At 41.8% G+C, this 25,057-nt stretch overlaps 5 protein-coding genes and 1 pseudogene across 6 annotated transcripts; 3 read left to right on the top strand and 3 right to left on the bottom strand.

The window, feature by feature from the left end:
• Nucleotides 1-8,731: 8,731 nt before the first annotated feature.
• Nucleotides 8,732-11,019, top strand: LOC308324489 (histone H2B-like; the record flags this gene model as incomplete). The annotated part of the gene is made up of 2 exons (XM_080776531.1): nucleotides 8,732-8,869; nucleotides 10,703-11,019. 2 exons carry the CDS (start codon nucleotides 8,732-8,734, stop codon nucleotides 10,937-10,939), a joined length of 375 nt encoding a protein of 124 aa, XP_080632657.1. The 3' UTR covers nucleotides 10,940-11,019.
• Nucleotides 11,020-14,441: 3,422 nt separating this feature from the next.
• LOC308324486 (histone H1-like) lies at nucleotides 14,442-15,150 on the top strand. The gene has a single exon (XM_080776528.1). It carries the CDS (start codon nucleotides 14,469-14,471, stop codon nucleotides 15,081-15,083), a length of 615 nt encoding a protein of 204 aa, XP_080632654.1. The 5' UTR covers nucleotides 14,442-14,468; the 3' UTR covers nucleotides 15,084-15,150.
• An 816-nt stretch (nucleotides 15,151-15,966) lies between these two features.
• On the top strand, nucleotides 15,967-16,377 carry LOC308324839 (histone H3.2; the record flags this gene model as incomplete). The annotated part of the gene is made up of 1 exon (XM_080777150.1): nucleotides 15,967-16,377. The coding sequence occupies one exon, from the start codon at nucleotides 15,967-15,969 to the stop codon at nucleotides 16,375-16,377; it is 411 nt and encodes a 136-aa protein (XP_080633276.1).
• Nucleotides 16,378-19,058: 2,681 nt separating this feature from the next.
• LOC308324848 (histone H4) lies at nucleotides 19,059-19,370 on the bottom strand (the record flags this gene model as incomplete). Its single annotated transcript, XM_080777160.1, has 1 exon — nucleotides 19,059-19,370. The coding sequence occupies one exon, from the start codon at nucleotides 19,368-19,370 to the stop codon at nucleotides 19,059-19,061; it is 312 nt and encodes a 103-aa protein (XP_080633286.1).
• Nucleotides 19,371-20,702: 1,332 nt separating this feature from the next.
• On the bottom strand, nucleotides 20,703-21,332 carry LOC308324485 (histone H1-like; the record flags this gene model as incomplete). The annotated part of the gene is made up of 1 exon (XM_080776527.1): nucleotides 20,703-21,332. One exon carries the CDS (start codon nucleotides 21,330-21,332, stop codon nucleotides 20,703-20,705), a length of 630 nt encoding a protein of 209 aa, XP_080632653.1.
• A 1,739-nt stretch (nucleotides 21,333-23,071) lies between these two features.
• LOC308324492 (histone H2B-like) lies at nucleotides 23,072-23,616 on the bottom strand (annotated as a pseudogene). The gene has a single exon. The product of its transcript is annotated as a histone H2B-like (transcript).
• Nucleotides 23,617-25,057: the final 1,441 nt, after the last annotated feature.

Raw genomic sequence — 25,057 nt, 5'->3', positions numbered from 1 at the left:
ATTTTGTATTGAGCTTTCGTGTGAAATGTACCTGTAGTGTAGACTGTATAGGTTTAGTTTAGTAGCTCTAGCAGCAGCATCAGAGTATTACTTTCTTACCTTAAACAACAGTAGGCGGTTATATTAATTATAACTGCTGTACGAAAACAAGCGCAGGTTCCACGTTCAAAAATAAACAAATGTGTCTCAAACTCACCGAACAAACTCTTTTCTACTGGCGTGGCGTCTTCCACACAGCTGTGGCCTATTAATTAAAGGGAACTATTATGGTGCCATTTTCGAAGGCGACCAGTGGGGGGAGACATTTAGTCAAAGATATCTTCTACTGCCCCATATCATGAGCTGTGTGTCAAACATCATTTAATAGGTGTAACAACCATAGACATAGACTGTAAAAGGTAACAACCTAGATTTTATATGATTAAAGTGACAGAGAGATAGTTGCACCTGCAGAATATTTGGAGAAAGCATGATGGGACAAACTGACGTAATATTTGTATGTATTTTGTGTATGTGGGTAAAATAATATGTTGTGCAGATTTCTGTTCCCAATAAGTGAATGTGATATTGTTTATTGATGTTTTATATATTATAATCTCGTATTAGGGATGAGTCGTATGACAAAGACACGAAAATAAAAATGCATAATTGAATGAATGAATACAGTAGCCTATGGCAGAAGGTGCAGTCGGACCTATTTTCAAATACTGCTCTGATACTATCACCTTTTTCATGGTGAAAATATAAGGTTCTTCACAATGGAGACATAGATATAGACCAGTGGACCAGTAGACCAAACGGTGGGTCGGGACCCACTTTAGGGTCATGGCTCAATGCATTTTGATGGGTCGAGAGTAAATATCCCCTTTATATTATTATTTTAGAATTTTAGAACTAAATAAATAAAAACCTAAGAAATGGCATAAAATTAAGAAGTTGTAAAAAATAAAATTCAAAATAAAATTAAAATGTAAAAGCTTGTGAGTAGCTATTGGTTTTGGTCCCAGAAAGACATAAGATTTCAACTGAGAAAAAAAAAAAAGAATAAATTAGTTTTCATTAGTGAAACCAATAAATGATTAACTTCAAATATACTTAATGTAATGTCCACTGTAGCTAATATAGTTTATTATAAATGAAGGTCTCTGAAAGTGCTTCACAACGGAGACACTCTGAAATGACGGCACCAGTAAAGAGTATAAACAAATCGATGGATTATATTTATGTCATGCTTTTATTGTGGAGACTCAGTAGGCTACAAGTCAGTGAGAGTTGAATCACACATTCCACTCAACGAGGACATGTTTATGGACGGCGTACACACACAGAAGGTAATTTATTAGAACATGACGAGTCACACCATGTTGCACTTCCACCACAGTATGTGAACACACATTGTTCACTTGTACCCCCATTTGGCTCAGTACTATGCCACTGAAAGTAATTCACATCAGAGCGATCAGACCACATCCATCTACCCTCCACGTTGTGGTCATTCAGTCCAATCCAGGTGACTGGCTGTGATGGCTCATAGTTCTGGATCAGGGTCAGGATGAAGTCGTTCTCCACCTCGTTGTGGATGGACGCCAGGTGGCCACCTTCATCCTGGCAGTTCTTCTCTGCGTCGTTCCAGGTCATCCTTTGAGCTGTATGTATGCCTACGTACTTGTAGCAGCGACCGTTGAAGCTGAACCAGAACCTTGGACAGTTTCCACACTCCAGCTTCACCTTAGCCAAGGGTTTGGCATGCACGGTGCCTATAAACGCACGCGCACACACACACACACACACACACACACACACACACACACACACACACACACACACACACACACACACACACACACACACACACACACACACACACACACACACACACACACAGGGAGGGTGATATGATGCAATACATTCTTCAACTGGAATGTACATTCCAATGACACGTCTGCATTCATGCGAGTGGCGGAAGTCGAGAGTAACAGCTCTAAATGCAATGCATTAGTTAGAGCTATGGACCAGAGCTATTTGAACTGGAGAGTGGGGACCCACCCATAATAATAATATTTGAACTAAGGAGTGGGGACTCACCAAAATAATCCTAATTATCATATTCATCATATTTGAGTTGGAAAGCACATGGAATTCCAGGCATTACATTTAGTTTGACTCGGTTCCACAGATACATATTTTTTTGTTAGTTTGCCTTACTTTTTAATATTTGACAATTTTACAAATTTGGTATTAAAGAATAAAAGTCATTACATTATAACTTAACAAATGTGCAGATTCACTCATACTGCATTTTGGTTTGTTTAGATTCTGACCGATTCCGATATTAATACTGTAAATGGATTATGCTGCCTTCAATCATTAGAAATACACAAGACAAAAGTGACAGAGCCATTGACCGTCACATTGTTATTGTGTCATCAATATCTGCGAAAATAATCTTGATTATTTTGAGACCGATCCGATACCAATATGGCATTTTCATGGCCGATATGACCGATACCGATATGCTACTGATTATATCGTGAATCACTAATTGTTTACTTTTGAGTGAGAAGAAAATGTTGTACATTAAGCTAATAATCTCCTATGAAGTCTATGGCCAAACAGTGCATTGTATAGTTGTATATGTGAGGTGGGGGGCTCAGAGTCCGTCCACTAAGGAAAGTAGGCTTTCTAATAACACAAGCTGCCTTTGTATTGGTGAGTAGCGAAAACTTTCTTTATTATTTCGCTACAGATGAGAGGCTGGTCTGCATTTCATGCGAGCGCAGTAAAGAGAAGGGTAACATAGCTCTAATGAAGGCATTAGAGATATGAACCAGAACTACATGTAGCCTCTATGTAAGAGGAGGACATGAAGCTGCAACCATTATGGCCTTATACTGGTTCTCAAAGTGGGGTCTGGGGTCGGGACCCCCAGGGGTCCTTGGGGGCATTCCAGGGGGACCCGGTTAAATTATTTATAGTTAGGAACCAAATGGACCTTTACAGTTCTGTGACTCTGAGTGTATATCAGAGTTAAATTAACACAATACAGTGATAGGATTCAGAGATAAAATGCTTGGGCTAATGTAAATGTCAAACTGGGGTCTTTAAAACAAAACGGAAGCAAATTAAACAATAAAAGAACAATTATATCACCTAGCGCGATGAGGCCCAGCAAGCACAGGAGTTGAGGACGAAGCAGCATGTCAGCCTGAGAGGTGGTCTATGTGTCCGTGGAGATTGGGGGTCGGGGTCTTCTAGAAGGGTGTGTGTCCGTGGAGATTGGTTCAGGAGTCTTCAAGAAGGGTGTGTGTCCGTGGAGATTGGTTCAGGAGTCTTCTAGAAGGGTGTGTGTCCGTGGAGATTGGTTCAGGAGTCTCCTTGAAGGGTTTTTGAAGGGTGGTGTGTTGCTGTCTGTGTCTGTCTTTTTATGTGCTCCACACGAGGGTGTCTCACAGCTGGCATCATTTGATTGGTCATGAAACATTGGCTGCTGTGTATTTCACACACAGTGCCATGATAGTCCAGTAATCGTTCGTGACAGATTTACAAAAGTGTATCCTTGGTTTCAATTGTCTTGACTTCGAGAACACCATATTTATTTTTCTTGTTTACAAGCTGAACTGGTGTACCACAAAAGAGGCAATGAGTTTTGTAAGAGAACCCCCCTGAACTCGATCTTAGTGTATGACTTTCACTGCCTGTACTTGATTCTGACTCTTGTTGCCTCCTTAGGGTTAGGTCTGGCTATCTCTTTTGGGTGAATGTATTTTAAGCGACATCCTTTGTGTACCTTCTCACCAGGTACAGTATGGATATTGTCTCCCCTTGTTTTACTGGCCTGGTTTATAGAATAACTTCCCTTCTCTCCAAGTGTTGATATTGATGGCCCTCCTCCATCCACACTTTTCTTGCAAATTACACACTTTTCAATTACCTCCATTTTGTGCAAATGTAAAACATACAAGTGGGGTGTACGTGTGTGGGGATGACTCAGAATGCAGACAAAATGGGGACCGTACCCAAGTTCCCTCAGCCCTATGTTCCCTCAGCCCTATGTTCCCTCATTCCAAAACAGACAGGGGGGGGGGGGGGGGGGGGGCTGTAAGGCAACCCTGCAGCAACAGAACACATTACAGATACCAAGTTACAGCAATGACACTACTACATGGGGTCTAGTCTATCTACTTTGTTATAGCAAATGCTCCACAACAACACAGTGAAACAGTGAACAGTGAAACATTCCTTTAAAATCCTTTAAGTACTTAATTATCTGTTTTTAATCTCAGGTATGTTTCCGTTGCAATTGTCTCATCAACCTAGAGTACACACCTTAATGAACTGACACCAACTATTTAAGCTACGTTGACAAACAAAACTAGTTTAGCCTGTAGAACTTCCTGTCTCCTCATGTCCCCAAGTAACACTGTCCTCTGAAAGGCCATCTGCAATAACCTAATATGAAGTATAATGCACACCCATTCACCTTTGCAGCTAAGGGTCCCTTTCTCGGACTGCAACTGTATAAGACCCATTTATTGAAATCCCAAACATGGAATATACTTGGACCATGCATTATGCCACATATAATGCCTTTCTCAGGACGGCCACCTGCCAGTATACAGTGGATAACTTCCCAGTCTTGCTGGGTAAGTTAGTTGGGTAACTACTGTATATATCTAACTACTTTAACCGTGACATCCAGATTTTGGGCATGTCATTATAGGCTAAGAAGAAAAGACAATTGCTGATCTACAAGGTAACAACATGACGTAATGTGTTGTGGCTATTCCCCAAAAATAAGTTTTGATAAGTGACTTATTTTAAAATGTGTAGCGCAGTGGAATAGAGTATAGACAATATATGACACGTCAAGAGTATTAGTACTGTAGGCTATACATTTGTGTTCTGGTAATATCATTGATCACTTGTTTTGCATGTCCGTGGCAAAAATAAAACATTAATGCAAATGTCGATCACATGCACAAGCTGGCATAGTAATGCCCCCGGGTGCAGTTAGCTGCTGTACTATCATGGTTATTGGTGGTGAAGGCAATACTAATAATGTTAGTCTGGATATATCAAATCCTGTGTTGAGGATCACACAAGAATAGCATGCACTTAATGAACAAAATAACACCCAAACCAGACAATTAATTAAAAGGTTTCATAATTACAGTCTGCTTGAGGTGTAATGCAGCTTTAAACAAAATGGCAGATAGTGGCACTGGTACATATCTGAACTCATCTTCTCCTAGGCTCCTACAGTGCGTGTCAACCACATTAATCCCCATAGCCGACACTGGCATGGCCCTTCTCAGCTTCAACAATGTTTTGCATAATTGTTGCATAGAAGCAACATGGTTTTGTTATGCGTACACACCTATGGTACTGTGCCAAGAGAACTCACAAATCAAGATAAACGCACGCACACGCAGTCAAGTTGTCTACCGATGTTAACCATCTTAAACCCTCACCCTAACCTAACCATCCACGGGACAGCACACCTAAACCTAACCTAACCCTTAACGCACCCCTCACCAACCTCAAACCGGTCGTCTTAACCGTTAAGTGAGGGGTGCGTTAAGACTTAACGCACCCCTCACCAACCTTACAGTATGTCTAACCAAAGGATGCCTCCCGAGCCACTTCCAATGTGATTGAACTATAGGCTCTGCGGCTGACAAATATTAGCCCCAATGTTGAGTAAATCAACAAAGGTGTGGCAGCACCAGGAGAGTGTGACCCAACTTAATGTGTTTTAAGAGTCTGTTTAATTTTAAAAAATCGTTTTATGAAGGTTTACAATTAATACTGCGTATTAATACGGCTTTTATCAAATTGTTATATGGGTTTTCCCTGTTACTTCCGCCCATGTGTCAAATATGGTAATTATCTAATTAATTATGCACAATACAAAAATGTCCATTGCAGAAATGGATTCTACAGGAAAACATACACAAGGATCAACTGAGAAAAGTTTGGTAAACCCTTTTATCAAATTGTTATAGGGTTTAGCATAGTGGAATCTATCAGAATCGTTTTTGGAGGGTCATACTTTACAGGCCATTTTCAAAACTTTCCCCTCAGAAAATTCCAGGCAACTTTTTGTATGTTATTCAGGACATAATGTAAGATACAAAATCAGCTGAGTTTGTTTTTTTTTGCAATTAGTTGGAGGTTGACCCCTTTTTTCCCATATAATGCCTGTACTATGATGTCAGGAGAAAACCTCATATGTCCAAGATCTGCAACGTGCTTTGAGCTTGTATATCTGCTGTAGCATGATCTTGGAGCTCGCGTGGGAGATGAGGATTCTGCCCGATACCAACAATACTCGTTTGACCAGCCTTTTCTCTCTCTCTCTCTCTCACACACACACACACACACACACACACACACACACACACACACACACACACACACACACACACACACACACACACACACACACACACACACACACACACACACACACACACACACACACACACACACACACACACACACACACACACACACACACACACACACACACACACACACACTATTTTATTTGGATGCACAAGAGGCGTAATACAATCGACCCAAACACTGATCAGAATTAAGTTACAAAAAAATATATATATATATAGCACACACACACACACAATCCCACGAGTTTGATGAGGGAGAGGGGCAGAACACCACCAGCAATCAGCAATCAAACACAAATGTTTGGTCAAACCATGTGACTACCATTGGAATGATGATGATGAGGTTGTGTCTTGACTATTTAACGACCTTACTCTCTACTCTTATTAATCATGTTCCATCTATGAACATGCCTTTAGGCAAGCCTAATTAAATCCCATTCTGTAATATGATAGATCAAGCTTTGTTTTGAGTGTTCATGTTGATATGTGTGCTTCACAATAGTTTGATGTAGATGTACTGTATTACGTTTTTTGTTGTCTCTACTTTCCACTGGGGCAAGTTGGTAAAGGGAAAGGACGGACAGCTCACCCCGAAAGTACGGACAACTCTTCACTTTCTGACATTGCGGGGTGAGTTGTCTGTACTTTTTGTGGCACCCATTACAGTAATTCAATTTCGGATCCAACTATCGGTTCCTACAGTGTCTGCAGTCTCTCTCTCTCTATCACTCTCTAAATAAACTACATTACATTTGACCGTACATTTGACTCTTGTGTTATATTCTTGTGAAATATTCAGTAAAGTATTCTTGTGAAATATTCTACTACTGGGGTCCAGTCTATCTACTTTGTTATAGCAAATGCTCCATAACAACACAGTGAACTCCAGTGAACATTGTTCGTATGTCCGTATATATATTTTTTAAATATTCACACACTTACATTTCAGCATGTTTACAATTTGAGTACAATATTTTAGGTTTAACTAACTGGGTTTAGCATAACATTAGGTTTTGATACAATCATTTTGTAATCTACATGACTGTGTAATGGCACAATTTTATACTATGTAGTCTATGAATTTAATCATCTCCATTGTGTTATCAAGGTAGTCATACAACAGTCTATATACTCTAACCATTTACATTTGAAAGTATTTTATTGAATTTCCACAATTTTACTAAATATCACATCCTATCCATTTTACCGTGATGTTGCATCACATTCATGTCTGCATAAGTCTTCAGCTGGACAAACTGGTTTAGGTGGCAGGCTCTGTAGCCGCCCACATGCACTTTACAGAGTTTATTCCATTCAAATAGACAATATTTGCTTCTTAAAGTTTGCAGAGCCATGATTCATGGACTGACAGTGGTTGGGACTGAATACAGTCAATCTCTTACATGTACTTACTACATAGTCTTGCATTGAAAGTCTGTATATCGTGCAACAGTAACTTTGTGGGCCCCTAAACAGCCAAGACCTGGCTGAATGAAATGCCCACTCTCCTATGTAGTTTGCTTTACACTGCGCTATTTCCGAGAGTCCCCAGTGGATGGCAGATTTGCAGCCGTAGGCCATACTGCCAAAAGTGCAGGGTGTAACAACTCACTTTGCACATAGATATAGAAACCAGAGTCCATTGGCACAACATTTTATATATTGTCTAGTCTAGAGAGCTACGATGCTTAAGTTACATGGTTGTGTGTTGGACTATAAAAGCTTAATGAAGATTAAATTCACACCCACTTGTCATATAAATTGATTCAATTTGGGGCTATATTTTAAGGATTTTAATTGAGTTCCCATACTGGGAGTCGAATCCTAAAATAATATGGGACTGTATAAAATTACTTTGAGGGGTACAGACTGGTCAGTGACATGGGACATGGGAAATAGTCTCTTCCAGAACCGTGCACCCGTTACACTATTGCATGCTCTCGCTTTCTTCTTCATAGAAATATCATCTCGGATTAGTAGCAAATAGACTGTCTGCAGTGAGTGGACTGACTATAGAAAGTGTCTTCCAAATGGTTTTAAATAGCGCTATTAATTAAAATGTTTATTATCATAATTATATCCCTACCCTAGTCTATATTTTAGTGGGACAATAGATCAGGCAGGCGGGAGGACATTATGCAGAAAAAAAAATAAAAATAAAAAGTGTGAGACACCTCCCTCTGTGGGTCACATAAGCAGTGGCAGCTGAAGCCAATCATTTGCTGGGAGTCGCATACTTCATTTGCTTTGGCTTGGCTATAAATCCTGGTGCAACGCCTCTCACAGTTCACTTATTCTTTCTCAGTGGATTGAAGAGAAGAATGCCTGAAGTAGCTAAACCAGCGCCCAAGAAGGGCTCCAAGAAAGCCGTCACTAAGACTGCAGCAAAGGGCGGCAAGAAGCGCAGAAAGTCCAGGAAGGAGAGCTATGCCATCTACATATACAAGGTCCTGAAGCAGGTCCACCCCTTAGAGTATATATGAATAGAGACGGCACCCAAGTTCTCCTCCCGTCCACTTGCATTGAGTTGCTCAGAAGCGCATGAGGCGAATCCACTCCTCCTTCCGGTTTAGGAGCCCTGTGCATTCTGGATTTTTGTCCTCAAACACATGAACGCGCGACGACCGACACATGAACTAGCATCGTGCGTGTGTGCGTGTGCGTGCTACTCGTGGTGAACGCGCATCGCTATGTTGGCAGCAGACTCGTCTTAACCTACAAGTGCCTAATGAAATATATCGATTATCTAAACAAACGAGTACAAGCTCACAGCATGTGAGCTTTCCATTTTCTTTAGCTATTTAATGTAAAACAAAGTGGTTAATGAAATATATCCAGCATATGGTGTCATGTTCCTGAACCAGGTTTTAACAATTCACCTCTGAATGTTAAATGGGGATTGGAAAAAAAAAACAGATTCCATGTGACCTGTCCATTTAGACTTATTTAAACAAATCAGATTCCAATCTGGATGTGGCACAGATAGATCTGATTCAGGCTAGATTTGGCTGTCAGTGTAAATGGTGCCTAAGGGAAATGTGTTCTCCACTGACCTTAGAGTATATATACTCTAAGGCACTGACCCCCCCTAGTGTCCAAGTTCACTTATTCTGTTAATAGGACCCAAGGAAGATATTTAGTTAAAAATGTTTAAAAGAAAACGTTAAATATTCTGATAGTAAGCATTGCCATAGCATCCCATCAGGAAGGAGTACCTTGGATGTACAGTATTCCAGTCCCACTGTTGTTTATCCAGTGTGAATAATAGATTATTTTAAAAATCATTGCAATTTGATCTGTGACTTTTGCAGAACCCAATGTTTTAATTCAGAGGTTGGTTTAAAATGAAAGCATTTTGATTATCTCGGTAAGCACATCAATACGAATCTGGGTTATTATTGTGGTTATCTTAGCACTTCATCATGGATTCCTTGGGTGAAATTCCCAGTTTTACACTTCACATGTGACATAGAGAAATTCTTCCTTGATCTCCACCTTTTCTTAACTGCACTTTGTCCAAACAGAATAAATGTAATTTACACACTTAACCATAATTTGATTTTAATTGGAAAATTGATCATTTTCAGTGTTATGGAATAATTTAACCATTGATTTTAGACTGTAAAGAGACGGCACTGCACAGAGCTCCACGACCACCAGTCAATCATTCAACCTCTGCCCAGGGATGGAGGCTTGAAGACGGGGTAGATGGAGAGACATACGCCTGGCAGAAAATGACTTTCGCCTACTTGTAGGTTATCAAACCATGTATTTATATCGGTAAATAATCATGTTGATGCTAAATCAACATTAACATTTCATGTACAGCTGCTATTTAAAAAAAAAAAAAAAAGAATTCGGACTCGGGAGTTCTACAGCAGAAGCCTATGGTAAGTGAATGGGAAGTCCCTGGCAGTCAAAATGACATAAGCGAATAAAGCGATCTTTATAATCTTAATACTTGGTCACAAACCAACTATTTTACAAGAACAATATTGATGTAACTAGAGATTAGACAAATTATCTATATTTTATATACACAGAATAATAAGTAATGAGCAAAAGTCCTGATGCGACATTTCCTGGTTTTAATGCGGTCGGTCTCTCAGCACTCCGCTCTGGGGCAGAGCTCAGAGAGCTGGCTGAAACTTGCTGGAGTGGGCGGAGCCTAGTGCGCGTTCATGTGTTTGAGGACAAAACCTTACCAAACTGCAATACCTTCTTCGGCCACTATGTCCATTGCGCTTCAGGATTTCCTCTGGGTGTCTTCTCTATTGTATAATAACTCTATGGTCCACCCTGACACCGGTGTCTCTTCCAAGGCCATGGGCATCATGAACTCCTTTGTCAACGACATCTTTGAGCGCATCGCCGGTGAAGCCTCCAAACTGGCTCACTACAACAAGCGCTCCACCATCTCATCCAGGGAGATTCAGACCGCCGTCCGCCTGCTGCTCCCCGGTGAGCTGGCCAAGCACGCCGTGTCTGAGGGCACCAAGGCTGTGACCAAGTACACCAGCTCCAAGTAAACTGTCCTGTCTGCTCTAAACATAACGGTCCTTTTAAGGACCACCCATCTTCTCCAAGAAAGAGTTGATCCAAAAATGAATACAGGCACAGTGTTGCTTCGTGTCTATTGACTGCCTCAGACAGAACCAGGATTACAATTTATGCATTTAGCACACACTATTAATCCAGAGTAAAGCAAAAACATGGTAGTGCATCATAATATACATATACACTAGGGATGCACGATAATTATCGTCCCGATAATTTTCGACCCGATATTAGCAATTATGACGTCATCCCGATAAATTCGATAACATTATAATAGCGCCGATAATATACTTTATATGGGCTCGAGATTGCGATAATTTTGGACGCAAATGCGCCTGAAATTTTATCTGTGCGACATAAAAATATAGTTGGTAGCAACTATGGGACTACCAATCATTTCTGTGGTGCGCCCAAACGCTCCCCGAGTCGCCAATCTCTCTGGAGGAACGGCTGAGACGAGAGAGAGAGAGACGCTTCTCCACTCTGTCTGTTGCAGTGTGTAGTTCCATAGCAGGCTAATAGCCCCGCCTGCTTGTCCTCTCTATCTCCCCTCTCTCATTTCACTCATTGACTCGCATTCATACGAACGGTGACTGTCTGAGCTCAGCTCAGCAGCTGACGTCTGACGAGCGCGTATTGGTGCTCGTTCATTCATCGCGCTGTTGAATGCGTGTCACTCGTTACCGGTTGTAGTTTATTAATTTGCTCCAGTTGTGTAGCATTGTGAAACGCGACGCGACTGTTTTGGTTGAGAAATGTAGAAGTAGTAGCTGTTTGGCTACATGATCATGCTACAGACCATGCTACAGACCATGCTAATGACTTATATGCTAACAACAACAACGTCTATCACTGGAACTTGGATAGTGTTGTACTTGTGTTTACACACGCACACACACAGACAATAGTGGTTCTCAAAGTGGGATCCGGGGAGTCAGAGTTTACAAATGGAACGAAATGGACCCTAACAGGTCCATTTGGTTCCATTTGTACCCTCTCAGAGTCTCACATTGATTTTACGATATAAATAAAAAAATATAAATTGAGGTCCCTTGTGTAAATGGCATTAAATGGGGGGTCAGTAGCCTAATGCATGTCAAACTGGGTGTCCTTGAAATAAAAATGAGAATCACTGCTAGAGCCCTGGCATATATTTTCAAATGGGGGTCTGTGGGCTAACAATTTGGGGTCCTTGCTCCTTGACATGGAAAAGTTTTGAGGCCAACTGACCGGACACACACAGACATTCACAGACATTATATTGTTGTTTTTATTAATTAAAAGAAATTCACACCTGTGTGAAGTGAGGGGCACTCTTATCATCATACGTCATCTGGCCAATCACAATTTGCTCTGGGACTCCCAATTTATATTGTAAAATCAATGTTATTTTTACTCTGAGAGTGTACAACTGGAAATGTTCCATTTGTACACTCTCAGAGTTACAGACCCATAAGGGTCCATTTGGTTCCTAACTATATAATTTAGCTGGGGACCCCCTGGAACTCCCTCAGGTACCCCTGGGGGTCCCCAAACCCTACTTTGGGAACCACTGATATAGCCTACTATACTGTAATTGCTTAGGTCAAAGCTGTGTTACATGTACCGTTACTCACTAGTATGTATTTTTTATTCATGTCTATATATTTTTATTATCGGTTATGTTATCGGTATCGGTCTTGAGAAGCAAGAAGTTCTCGATATCGGTATCGGTTTCAAAAAATCAATATCGTGCACCCCTGATATACAGTTTCGTCGGTGTACTTGTGAGTGGTACATGGTTCAATATGTGATCCTCTGATCTATAGTACTAGTATTTAGGTGTCAGCGTTGCCAATTAATGTACATTTAACTCATGCCTCATCAGGCAGGAGTTTAAACATCCTTAGTTTGTGTCATCTGTGTACTTGTGTGTGGTGGTCGGGGCTAATATAGTAATAGTTTATGGAAAGGTAATCTATTTGGTTTTCAGTGTTAATGTGACTTGACTACTTGAATTGTAGTGTTATTTTGCACACAGTTGTATTTATTACATATTTGTAGAGATGATGATCTATTGTCCAGCTAAAATAGTGTCTCACTGTCTTTGTTTCTGCATAATGTTCTCCGGCCTTCCTTGTCTATTGTCTCGATAAAATATAGACTAGGGATATATGGTAATAAACATTTAGGGTAAATCAAATTAATAGCTCTATTCCACACTCCAATTTAAATGTAACATGATTGTATACACATACATACTGGCACAATGTCCCCGGAAGTTCCAGACCCAGAGGACCACGGCCAGGGTGCCGGTGGTTCCGGCGAGCCGCCCCACCTCTGAAATGGTAGAGAAATGAGAGTTACCATGTGGGAGTCCGGGGGGGGGGGGGGGTTCTCCGGAACATCCGGATTCCGGACCCCCAGAAATGTGCCCAGGGGGCCGGGCCGATTCCCCCCCCTGTACTGTACACACCCAAAATCATCATATATACAGTTAATATGTGCGTGTGTGTGGGTTAGGTTGCTCACAGGTGGTGAAAAACAACCATGCTATTTTCGCGCTCAGACCCCGGCATTCAGGCAGCCAGCCACACACGTACTGTAGCTCCGTTAGGACCACTCAAAAAATAGAACCTTAGTCTTGTTTTAGAATGTGGAATATAAGACTATAAGACTAGATATAAGATTTTAGAAGCAGCAAATAAAGTGTCATCATTCATTTTACTTTCTCCTATTGTGTATGTAATAATAATAATAAAAAAAAAAAACGCTATACAAGTTGCCTGCAAATGTGTGGTGTTTCATCTATTTCACATTTTATTGAGCTATGTCATGTTTTTTTGTAAATGGCACCATTGGTAAAGTAGATTGAATACATATGCGATAAAATTATACATTTGAGTGTGAAATTAACTGAAACATGACAGATTTCTCATCACAAAACAAGAGCTTAGCAGAGTGAGATAAAATGCCCTCTGATAAGTCTCCATGCCAGGGCCAAGAGCTGTGTTTGCAGACACTGGAAAGTTGTAAATAAAAAACAAAAATCTTCACCACAAACGACTAGTTTTACTTTTATTCCAAACCCAGACATCTCTGCTTGCTCTACAGCAAATATGGAACGGGGTATCATATGTTAAAACTATTTAAAAAGACAAATGACAGAGGAAAGTTGACAAAGAACTGTACATGTAAGGGTGTACAAGTGAGGTTTTAAACGTCCCTAAACAAAACACAGGACTCCTCAACGCTCCACATGATTTGATTATGAAGCTAAACTCGTCTGCTATCTGCTCGAGTTTTTTGTATGACTTTAATCAAATTCTTTGTATGTATTCGATTTAGTTTTAGTTGTAGAGAAAACACAACTGTCTCAGTATTCTGCAGCACAGAGTACTGACCTAGTAGGTTGAGTCTACATCGTTCTCACACATCCTTTAAGTTCCACCCCCTCCTCCTCTTACAACATTCTCTACTCGGAGTTTAGTTCGGTGCATCTGAAAGTCGAACCTCAACAGAATGGCAGAAGTAGCTCCAGCTCCCGCCGCCGCCCCGGCTAAAGCCGCCAAGAAGAAGGCAGCACCCCGACCCAAGAAGACCGGTCCCAGCGTCGCCGAGCTGGTCGTCAAGGCCGTGTCCGCCTCCAAGGAGCGCAAAGGTGTCTCCCTGGCTGCCGTCAAGAAAGCTCTGACTGCCGGCGGCTACGATGTCGAGAAGAACAAAGCCCGCGTCAAGATCGCCGTGAAGAGCCTCGTAGCAAAAGGCACCCTTGTTCAGACCAAAGGTGCCGGCGCATCTGGCTCTTTCAAGATGAACAAGGAGGCACCGAAGGAAAAGAAACCCGCGAAGAAAGCAGTCAAACCCAAGAAGCCGGCAGCCAAAAAACCCGCTGCGGCAAAGAAGTCCCCGAAAAAGGCAGTGGCCAAGAAGCCCGCAGCCGCTAAGAAATCTCCCAAGAAGGCAAAGAAACCTGCTGCCGCTGCAAAGAAACCAGCAGCCAAGAAGAGCCCGAAGAAGGCGACAAAGAGTCCCAAGAAGGTCAATAAGCCCGCTGCCGTCAAGAAAGCACCAGCAAAGAAGGTAGCGAAGCCCAAGGCGGCGAAACCCAAGAAGGCTGCCGCTAAGAAGAAGTAAACACCAACACCGCCCGTTACCCCACAAAGGCTCTTTTAAGAGCCACCCACAACTTCATTTAAAGAATGTTCCTTTATTTAATATCGTTGTCATGATGTCAATGAATATGTTTAGGAAACTTAGCCAAAACAATGATTACTTACGGGGAAACTTAATGCTCCAACATCATTCAGCCGAAATAAATTAATTCTGCATACAATAGACGGAATAATACCGGTAAGCTTACAGTTTTAGTTAAAGAAAAGCCTAGGGAGCATCAGCGTTCTGTTACTGGTTCCTAACTGGGCGTGTTTATTAAATCACTTCATATAGAAATCAGCCGTTGCTTATTATACAAATATCTCCGGTGAGTCTATTTCATAAGAGGTAATTCCATAATATATAGCCTACATGAGCACATGAATCCCATCAGTGCAGCATATTAAAAACAATTTGTGCATAGAAATAAGGGAATATAAATGTTATATTTGAAAATATGAAACGTATTTTATATTATAATATTATTGACAAAATTCACTGTGATATTGAAATATTCAACACAAGGATAAATAATTAAAATAAGTAACAGTTACAATAGCATACTATACCAAATTGAGCAATTATTATACCAAATTGATCTATGAGTTTATACGCATGATGCACTGCATCGTGATCTATGTGCGGCTGTGCGCCTCACCAATCATAGAAACGGATGAGAGCGCGGGCTCAGTGTGTATGAACTCCACACCAATCACTACTGGTGGCGCAGGCGGCTCCTCCCAAAGAAGGAGGTTTCTGACCAGAGACCAATTGGAGAACGACGGTGCCTCAGAGCCGATGAGATATAATGCAGCAGCTGGCACTCATTTTTATCACAACTCTACAACTTTGCCAAAAGAGAAAAATGGCAAGAACCAAGCAGACCGCTCGTAAGTCCACCGGTGGCAAAGCGCCCAGGAAACAGCTCGCCACCAAGGCAGCGCGTAAGAGCGCACCAGCAACCGGTGGAGTGAAGAAGCCTCACCGTTACCGTCCCGGTACAGTGGCTCTGAGGGAGATCCGTCGTTACCAGAAATCCACCGAGCTGCTGATCCGCAAGCTGCCCTTCCAGCGCCTGGTGAGGGAGATCGCACAGGACTTCAAGACTGATCTGCGCTTCCAGAGCTCCGCCGTCATGGCTCTCCAGGAGTCTGCCGAGGCTTATCTGGTCGGCCTGTTTGAAGACACCAACCTGTGCGCCATACACGCCAAGAGGGTGACCATCATGCCCAAAGACATCCAGCTGGCCCGTCGTATCCGTGGAGAACGTGCTTAAACCTTTCCGACACTGGTAGAACCCCCAAAACGGCTCTTTTAAGAGCCACCCATATATTTATTTCAAAGAGCTTTTTCCACATTCGGTGTGATATGAGCAATGAAATTATAGAATAATGGTAATATTTCAGACACTGGTCTCTTCTCCCAGCTACAAATAGACATTATTGTATAGTTTCCGCGTCAATACTTTACAGTCCACACACTGGTTAAGATTTCCCCCCTTTGTTTGATTATTTTAATTGACGTTTTTGTCTAACCAACGGCTACCACTGTTCACGTGAGGTACAGAGTGGCGCTCAATGGAGACAGTGTTGTCTGGTATAATGTACTCCGCATGCCTGATTTATTGTCCCGCTAAATTAGTTCTGCCGCATGCCTCGGAATAATATTGTCCCGCCAAAATAGACAATGGCAGGGATTTAATTATGATAAGCGCATTTAATTAATATGCTCCAATTTAAATCCAGTTTGAACTTTCAACACTTTCTATATTCGGTCGACTTACTGCAGTCGATAGTATTAGCTAATAATCTTATAGGCATATATGATCCTAACGTGTCCCAGTCTGTACCAAACAGAATTTGCAAACTTGAAGCAACTCAAATTTATCCCAAATTGACTAAATTGATAGATGCTGGCAAATCGGTGTGAATTTGATCTGCAATTTGTACACCCTTTTTGACAGTATAATCAGTTATAAAAACGTGGCTCCAACCCTGCCCTGGGGACTCAGAGGGGCGCGTTCGGAAGCTAATAGGCGAGTGCGCTCCGGTGCGGTATTTCCAAACATGCCCAGAGTAGCATGCATAATCAGACATGACGTGTCCGTTTTAGGGGCTCACGATGTTATATACAAAAAAATACCAAAAAGAGGGACACATGCGCGCGTGCATGTGCGCATGCATGTCGTTGATGTGCATGTGTCGTGCGCGTTTGAATTAAATTAATTTGTCAAAAAAGTTTGGCTCCTAAATTTGATCAAATATGCTAGTTATGTATTTATTTAAAGCAGTGGCTCTCAAAGGTGTGATCCAGGGACCCTCATGGTTCCTTGAGGGGGCTGATCTACATCCAGTCATCCACACGTGAGCTTGTAAATCGGCTAGTTGAACTATTCAAAAATGTTTTTCTTTCAAAATAGGGCCTTAAATATCTTCAGATGGGGTATCGTGGACGTCAGCAAGGGCATGCTGTCACAACGGGTTCCTAACGCCAAATAAAATGGCTTCAGATCTGACCCAAGTCTCCTGAGGAGAAGTCTGAGGCATGTCCTGGACGCCACCAACGTTCAAGGATGTGTTTACAAAACATTGCAGGGTTTGTTTACAAACATTTCAGGGTTTGTCTATGTGTGATTTGTTTACCTACATTGTGGATTTGTTTTCTGTAATTTTGGTATTTGTTTATAAACATTTGGGATTTGTTTATAAACATTTTGGGATTTGTTTATAAAGATTTGGGATTTGTTTAAATAAACATTTTGATATGAGGGGGGTTCCAAATGGACCCATTATAGGTCTGTAACTCTGAGAGTGTAACACATGGACCCAAATGGACCCTTACAGGTCTGTAACTCTGAGAGTGTAACATATGAACCCAAATGGACAATTACAGGTCTGTAACTCTGCGAGTGTACGAATGGAACCAAATCATGGACCCTTACAGGTCTGTAACCTGAGAGTGTACAAGTACAATTGGAACCAAATGGGCCCTTTTATAACTTTCAACTCTGATACTGTACAAATGGAATCAAATGGGACTCTTATGGGTCCATCTGGTTTTACTCTCAGAGTTATGGGGGTCCTTGAAATGAAAAAGTTTAAGAACCTGTAGGCCTATCTCTTGTAAAAAGAAAGACCAGCCTATTCTCCAAACCATTATCTTATGCTTTGCTACTGTAGGTTGTACAAAATAATATTGGGTCAATTTAATTTGCAGGACTCACCTCACGCACAGCTGCCTTGTTGACATGAGCTTGCAGGACAGAACTTTTATTTGTGACGGACACATAGTTCCTTTGCAGACAATACAATCTGCTTCTCATTGGTCAGTCACAAAGCTAAGAAAACAGTAGCCAACTTTTTCTGCATGTCAATGATGAGTTCTTTGGCATGTCAAGCTTTCCTCACGGTCACGGTACTCACGGAGAGCACAACAGTCCATCTGCAGACAGCAGAGCAGCCAGCAAGCCTTTCTCTACTCTGCGGTCGGGACCAGTGCTGTCCGGGGGGGGTGCTGTCAGACTCAGCGCATGCAAGAGTTATGAATAATACACATTCCGGGGTTCGGGCTCCACCGCTCAGTGTTTTTCCACTACGAACCATTGAACGTGCATTGTAATACACATTGGTCTGAATGGTCTGTGCGCAGCGATACGTGTAAAACCCCGGACATTTGAAGGAATTTTTAAACCCCCCCCCGGAATGCCAGGACAGCCCCCCAAAAGAGGACTAGTCCGGGCAAAAGAGGACGTATGGTAAGCCTAGACTAGCCAAGACTATAATAGACTAGCCAAGACTATAATGTACATGTAAATTTCACATGCAGATACCTATCGTAAAAAGTCAGTCCATGAATCATATGCAAACATTTCCTACTTGAATGGAATAAACTCTGTAAAGTGCATGTGGGCGGCTCTTAAAAGAGCCTTTGGGTTGTTGGTAAATCAAGTCAGCGTTATTAACCTCCGAATCCGTACAGAGTGCGTCCCTGTCTCTTCAGAGCATAGACAACATCCATGGCGGTCACGGTCTTTCTCTTTGCGTGCTCAGTGTAGGTGACGGCGTCACGGATCACGTTCTCCAGGAACACCTTGAGGACACCGCGGGTCTCCTCGTAGATCAGACCGGAGATACGCTTCACTCCGCCACGGCGAGCCAGACGGCGGATAGCGGGCTTGGTGATTCCCTGGATGTTATCACGAAGCACCTTGCGATGGCGCTTAGCGCCTCCTTTTCCAAGTCCCTTTCCACCTTTTCCTCGGCCTGACATTTTGAGTTCAGCTGTAGTTGCAGTTAGAAATGTGAGTGATTCTAGAGCTCAGAGCATTGCCTTTTTATGTGTCTTCGGAGGACGTAAGGGAGGACAGGCAGAGCGAGCTCTGTGGGCGTTACTAACTCCGCCCCCCACAACACACACGCACTGCTATATCATATAATAATGTATTAATATGTATGTGATTTATTATCCCTACGCCCTACCCATCCTAAAGTGTGTGTGTGTGTGTGTGTGTGTGTGTGTGTGTGTGTGTGTATTATATATATATATATATATATATATATATATATATATATATATATATATATTCTTTCCCCCCCCTTTTTTTACAACAAATATTGTTGTCAAACACACTAATATTCATTGTACAGATATTCTACTGCTAGACAGATATGTTCTTGCTCATGATCCTTGATTGCATTTGATGTATTACCATGCTACCACCTAATTTGAACCTGTAATCATGTATACATTTCAATGTTACAAAATGCATTTGTGGGACTCTGGGTCATAATTTATTTCTACATTTCATGACTTCATGCAATTTATTGCACAATGAGATAATTCTGATGATGTAAAGGTTAACGGGTTACTAGGTTACCGTGTTTTACATTTAGAACAAAACATTGAACCAGAACCACTGGCCAAAGGCAATAGCAAAAAGCCAGGGGATTTTTTTGATGAGAACATCAGCATATATAGGGCAGCAGCATAATTGTTTTAGCAACAAATCAACTATCCAATAATTATATTTTAGCAAGGGACAATGTTGTGTTAATTAATTAAAATGGGCTATATGAACTGATGATGCCATTACTTTTAACCCCATTGTCTGTACCTTGTTTGTTGCTTGCTTCTTGTTGCCTAATTTGCACGTAGTAATGTGTAGGCTAGCTATTGCTTTCATTGTGGGAGCTTTTTGCTAGCCTGTCGCGGCGGCGAACGAGGGTTCCCCGCAAACATCACTATGGGTCTGGCCAGCACCTCGCTGTACTGTGTAGGCTACTGGCAATGCAAATATTGAATTTCAATATATAATGAACCATGCCTTCTGCCGAAAGAAAAGTTAACTCTTAAACTTGTTTTGTTCCTAGTAATTCATGAGTTGTCTGTTTGATCATTAGAACCATTAAGACTCATAATGAGAAGGGACTCAATTAATTCGTGAATTGAGAATAATTATTTCCATTTTGCCTAGTTGAGCAAATTCAATACATGATCGTGATTACAGGATACTATATTGAGGAATTCTCTTTAAAATAAGTTGTGGGTGGCTCTTAAAAGAGCCTTTGTAGGTTAAAACATGCTGTTGTGTTGTGTTGTTGTTTACTTCTTCTTAGCGGCTGCCTTCTTGGGTTTCGCCGCCTTGGGCTTTGCTACCTTCTTTGCTGGTGCTTTCTTAACAGCAGCGGGCTTCTTCACCTTCTTGGGACTCTTGGTCGCCTTCTTGGGGCTCTTAGCTACGGCTTTCTTTGCAGCGACAGGCTTCTTTGCCTTCTTGGGAGATTTCTTAGCGGCTGCGGGCTTCTTGGCTGCAACCTTCTTGGGGGATTTCTTTGCCGCGACGGGTTTCTTGGCTGCCGGCTTCTTGGGTTTGGCTGCCTTCTTAGCGGGTTTCTTTGCCTTCACTTCGGTCTTCTTGTTGAGCTTGAAGGATCCAGCAGCACCGGTACCCTTGGTCTGGAGCAGGGTACCCTTTGCTACCAGGCTCTTCACAGCAGCCTTGACGCGGCTGTTCTTCTTCTCCACGTCGTAGCCACCGGCGGCCAGAGCCTTCTTGAGTGCGGCCAGAGACACACCGCTCCTCTCCTTGGAAGCGGTCACAGCCTTGACGATGAGGTCCTGGGCGCTGGGACCGGCCTTCTTGGGTTTCGCGGCGGCCTTCTTCTTGGCTGCTTTAGCCGGGGAGGCTTTAGCCGGGGAGGCGGCAGCTGGAGCTGGGGCGACTTCTGCCATTGTCTTGTAGTTCGTATTTCAGTTGCACTGAAGTAAACTCTGAGTAGAGAGTGATGATGAAGCAGAGCAGAAGGGGGTGGAACTTAAAGGATGTGTGAGAACCTTGTAGACTCAACCCACTAGGTCAGTGCTGTGTGCTGAAGAATAGTGGAACACTTGTGTTTTCTCTACAACTAAAAACCAAATAAAACACAGACAAATTTAAGTATTAAAGTAAAACAACAAATGAAGAAGATAGCAGACTAGTTTTGCATCATAATTAAATCATGTGGAGCCCTGAGGCACCCTGCGTTTTATTTTGAGACTTTTAAAACCTCACATATACACAGCTACATGGAGAGTTGTTCATCAACTTTCCTCTGTCATTTGGCTTTTTAAATAGTTGCACATACAATACCCGAGCAATATTCACTTCACAGCAAGGTGAGATGTCTGTCAATGTTGTAAAAGTAAAATAAGTCATCTGTGTTAATGTGTTTGTTTTTTAAATCAAAACTTTTCAGTGTCTGCAAACACAACTGTGGACCTGTGACATGGTGACTTATGAGACGACACTTGTGGTCATTTATTTTTGCTCTGTTAAAATGTTGTTTTGTTAATAATTGTAAGACATCTGACATGTTTCAGTTCATTAATTTCACACCCAAATCCACAGTCTGTATTTATTCAAGAATGGCGAATTGAGAGCAATCTTCACTTTTTCAAAGTACATGGTCAAATACACAAGACAACATTTACAAAAACATTTGTGGCACATTTATACTCGGATAGCCTGATATATTGTTGTATTGGTCAAAGAGAATATAGTAGTTTGTGGGTGTATTTTACTAGAAAAAACAAATTGTCAGTATTAAGCAGTCTTCAAATGCATTGTATGACACTTGAGTGACAACGGCCTACATGCTGTGTAGACAGCTACTCATAGACAGACAGACAGCTACTCATAGACAATTAATTGGGCAGGCAGGCAGACAGCTACTCATAGACAGACAGCTACTCATGGACAATTGGACAGGCAGGAAGGCAGACAGCTACTCATAGACAATTAGGCAGGCAGGCAGACAGCTACTCATAGACAGGCAGACAGACAGCTACTCATGGACAATTAGGCAGGCAGGCAGACAGCTACTCAGACAGGCAGACAAACAGCTACTCATGGACAATTGGACAGGCAGGCAGGCAGCTACTCATAGACAGGCAGGCAGACAGCTACTCATAGACAGGCAGACAGTAAGACAGCTACTCATTGACAGACAGACAAATAACTACTCATGGACAGACAGACAGGCAGGCAGGCAAAGAGCTACTCATGTTATGTTATTATGTTATTATAACAGCTACTCATGTTATGTGCAATCATTTGTGCAGTTATGGAAACAGCTCTTTGTGTTTATGCAAGAAAATGTAACACATTTATTTATTTACATATTGTGTGCATGCACATTGTACTTTGATACATTTTGCGAAAATAAAGCAATTGAAAGAGAGAAGTTATCAAGTATCATTAATGTCGTAATTGTATCTACTGGCCCCTGGCCCCTTGCCATTTTTGTAATGTGGCCCACAGGTAAATCTATTTGAGTATCCCTGGCCTAACTGAATGGGAGAAACCCACATTGATATTTGCAAGCGGACTACCAAAAAAAGCTTTTATTTTTTCACCTGCTACTTTTTTAGATAATGTGATTATGCTAGATTAGGGAAAGTATTTAAAAAAAAGATATATATATAAAAGTTCTGGAGTATGTGAAAAGGTAAAACGAATATCATGTAAAACCATACTATATTCACAGGCATACTCGATATTAACAAATTATTCGGATAAACTCTTTCTTGGAAAAGATGGGTGGTCCTTAAAAGGACCGTTATGTTTAGAGCAGACAGGACAGTTTACTTGGAGCTGGTGTACTTGGTCACAGCCTTGGTGCCTTCAGACACGGCGTGCTTGGCCAGCTCACCGGGGAGCAGCAGGCGGACCGCGGTCTGAATCTCCCTGGATGAGATAGTGGAGCGCTTGTTGTAGCTTGTTGTAGTGAGCCAGTTTGGAGGCTTCACCAGCGATGCGCTCAAAGATGTCGTTGACAAAGGAGTTCATGATGCCCATGGCCTTGGAAGAGACACCGGTGTCAGGGTGGACCTGCTTCAGGACCTTGTATATGTAGATGGCATAGCTCTCCTTCCTGGACTTTCTGCGCTTCTTGCCGCCCTTTGCTGCGGTCTTGGTGACGGCTTTCTTGGAGCCCTTCTTGGGCGCTGGTTTCGCTACTTCAGGCATGATTCTTCTCTTCAATCCACTGAGAAAGAATAAGTGAACTGTGAGAGGCGTTGCACCAGCATTTATAGCCAAGCCAAAGCAAATGAAGTATGCGACTCCCAGCAAATGATTGGCTTCAGCTGCCACTGCTTATGTGACCCACAGAGGGAGGTGTCTCACACTTTTTTATTTTTTTCCTGCATAATGTCCTCCCGCCTGCCTGATCTATTGTCCCACTAAAATATAGACTAGGGTAGGGATATAATTATGATAAACATTTTAATTAATAGCGCTATTTAAAACCATTTGGTTTTCTATAGTCAGTACACTCACTGCAGACAGTCTAATCCGAGATGATATTTCTATGAAGAAAGCGAGAGCATGCAATAGTGTAACGGGTGCACGGTTCTGGAAGAGACTATTTCTATGACCCATGTCACTGACCAGTCTGTACCCCTCAAAGTAATTTTATACAGTCCCATATTATGTTAGGATTCCTGTTTTTCACCCAGGCGGCCCGGGCTCGACTCCCAGTATGGGAACTCAATTCAAATCCTTAAACCATAGCCCCAAATTGAATCAATTTATATGACAAGTGGGTGTGAATTTAATCTGCATTAAGCTTTTATAGTCCAACACACAACCATGTAACTTAAGCATCGTAGCTCTCTAGACTAGACAATATATAAAATGTTGTGCCAATGGACTCTGGTTTCTATATCTATATCTTAATTTTGACTAAAGCATCTTATAACAATTTCTTTCGTGTTTCATTACATATTCAATTTGAATTTGTAGCTTGCTGAAGATTGTGCAAAGTGAGTTGTTACACCCTGCACTTTTGGCAGTATGGCCTACGGCTGCAAATCTGCCATCCACTGGGGACTCTCGGAAATAGCGCAGTGTAAAGCAAACTACATAGGAGAGTGGGAAATAACCGTTGGTTATTACTGTGCAATAGCTGGAAAATGCCACCCTTAGCCATACCTGGCTCAAGTTCAAAGTACATGACAATGCTACTGAAAACGAAATAAAACTACTGACTTTAAAACATGTTTCCAGCGGTGGGCAACTCTTATGGGGGTCTCTGGCATACATTTTCTAATGTGGGTCCGCAGGCATGAAAACGTTTGGGAACCACTGCCCTGGAAGGAGAGCACACACACCATTTGAATTTAATTCCAAACGCATAGTTGTACTCAGTTAACTTTAACATAATAAAATAAAACCTTGCTCATGTTTTAATTATGACCACTAATCAGTGTGGATTCAATAGACAGACTACAAGTGCCAAACACGGGTATATTAGAGATGGAAGTTAAATAAAGCACACCCACAAAAAGCATACATTTAAACAACTTTATTTCAGCATTATTTGTCTTATACATCTGTAAGGTCAGATGGTCCTGAATCCTTTTTGGGGGACCATTTTGGGGCATCCGATCTATCTGCGATGTCAGATGGTCTAGAA

The sequence above is a fragment of the Protomyctophum bolini genome (assembly GCF_963924005.1).
Source record: "Protomyctophum bolini genome assembly, chromosome: 11".
Taxonomy (NCBI): Eukaryota; Metazoa; Chordata; class Actinopteri; order Myctophiformes; family Myctophidae; genus Protomyctophum; species Protomyctophum bolini.
The sequence above is the reverse complement of the archived record's forward strand: the minus strand, read 5'-3'. Positions and strand labels throughout refer to the sequence as shown.

What these genes read in the sequence shown, in the direction of transcription:
- LOC308324486 (XM_080776528.1), top strand. Translation starts at nt 14,469, where the DNA reads ATGGCAGAAGTAGCTCCAGCTCCCGCCGCCGCCCCGGCTAAAGCCGCC.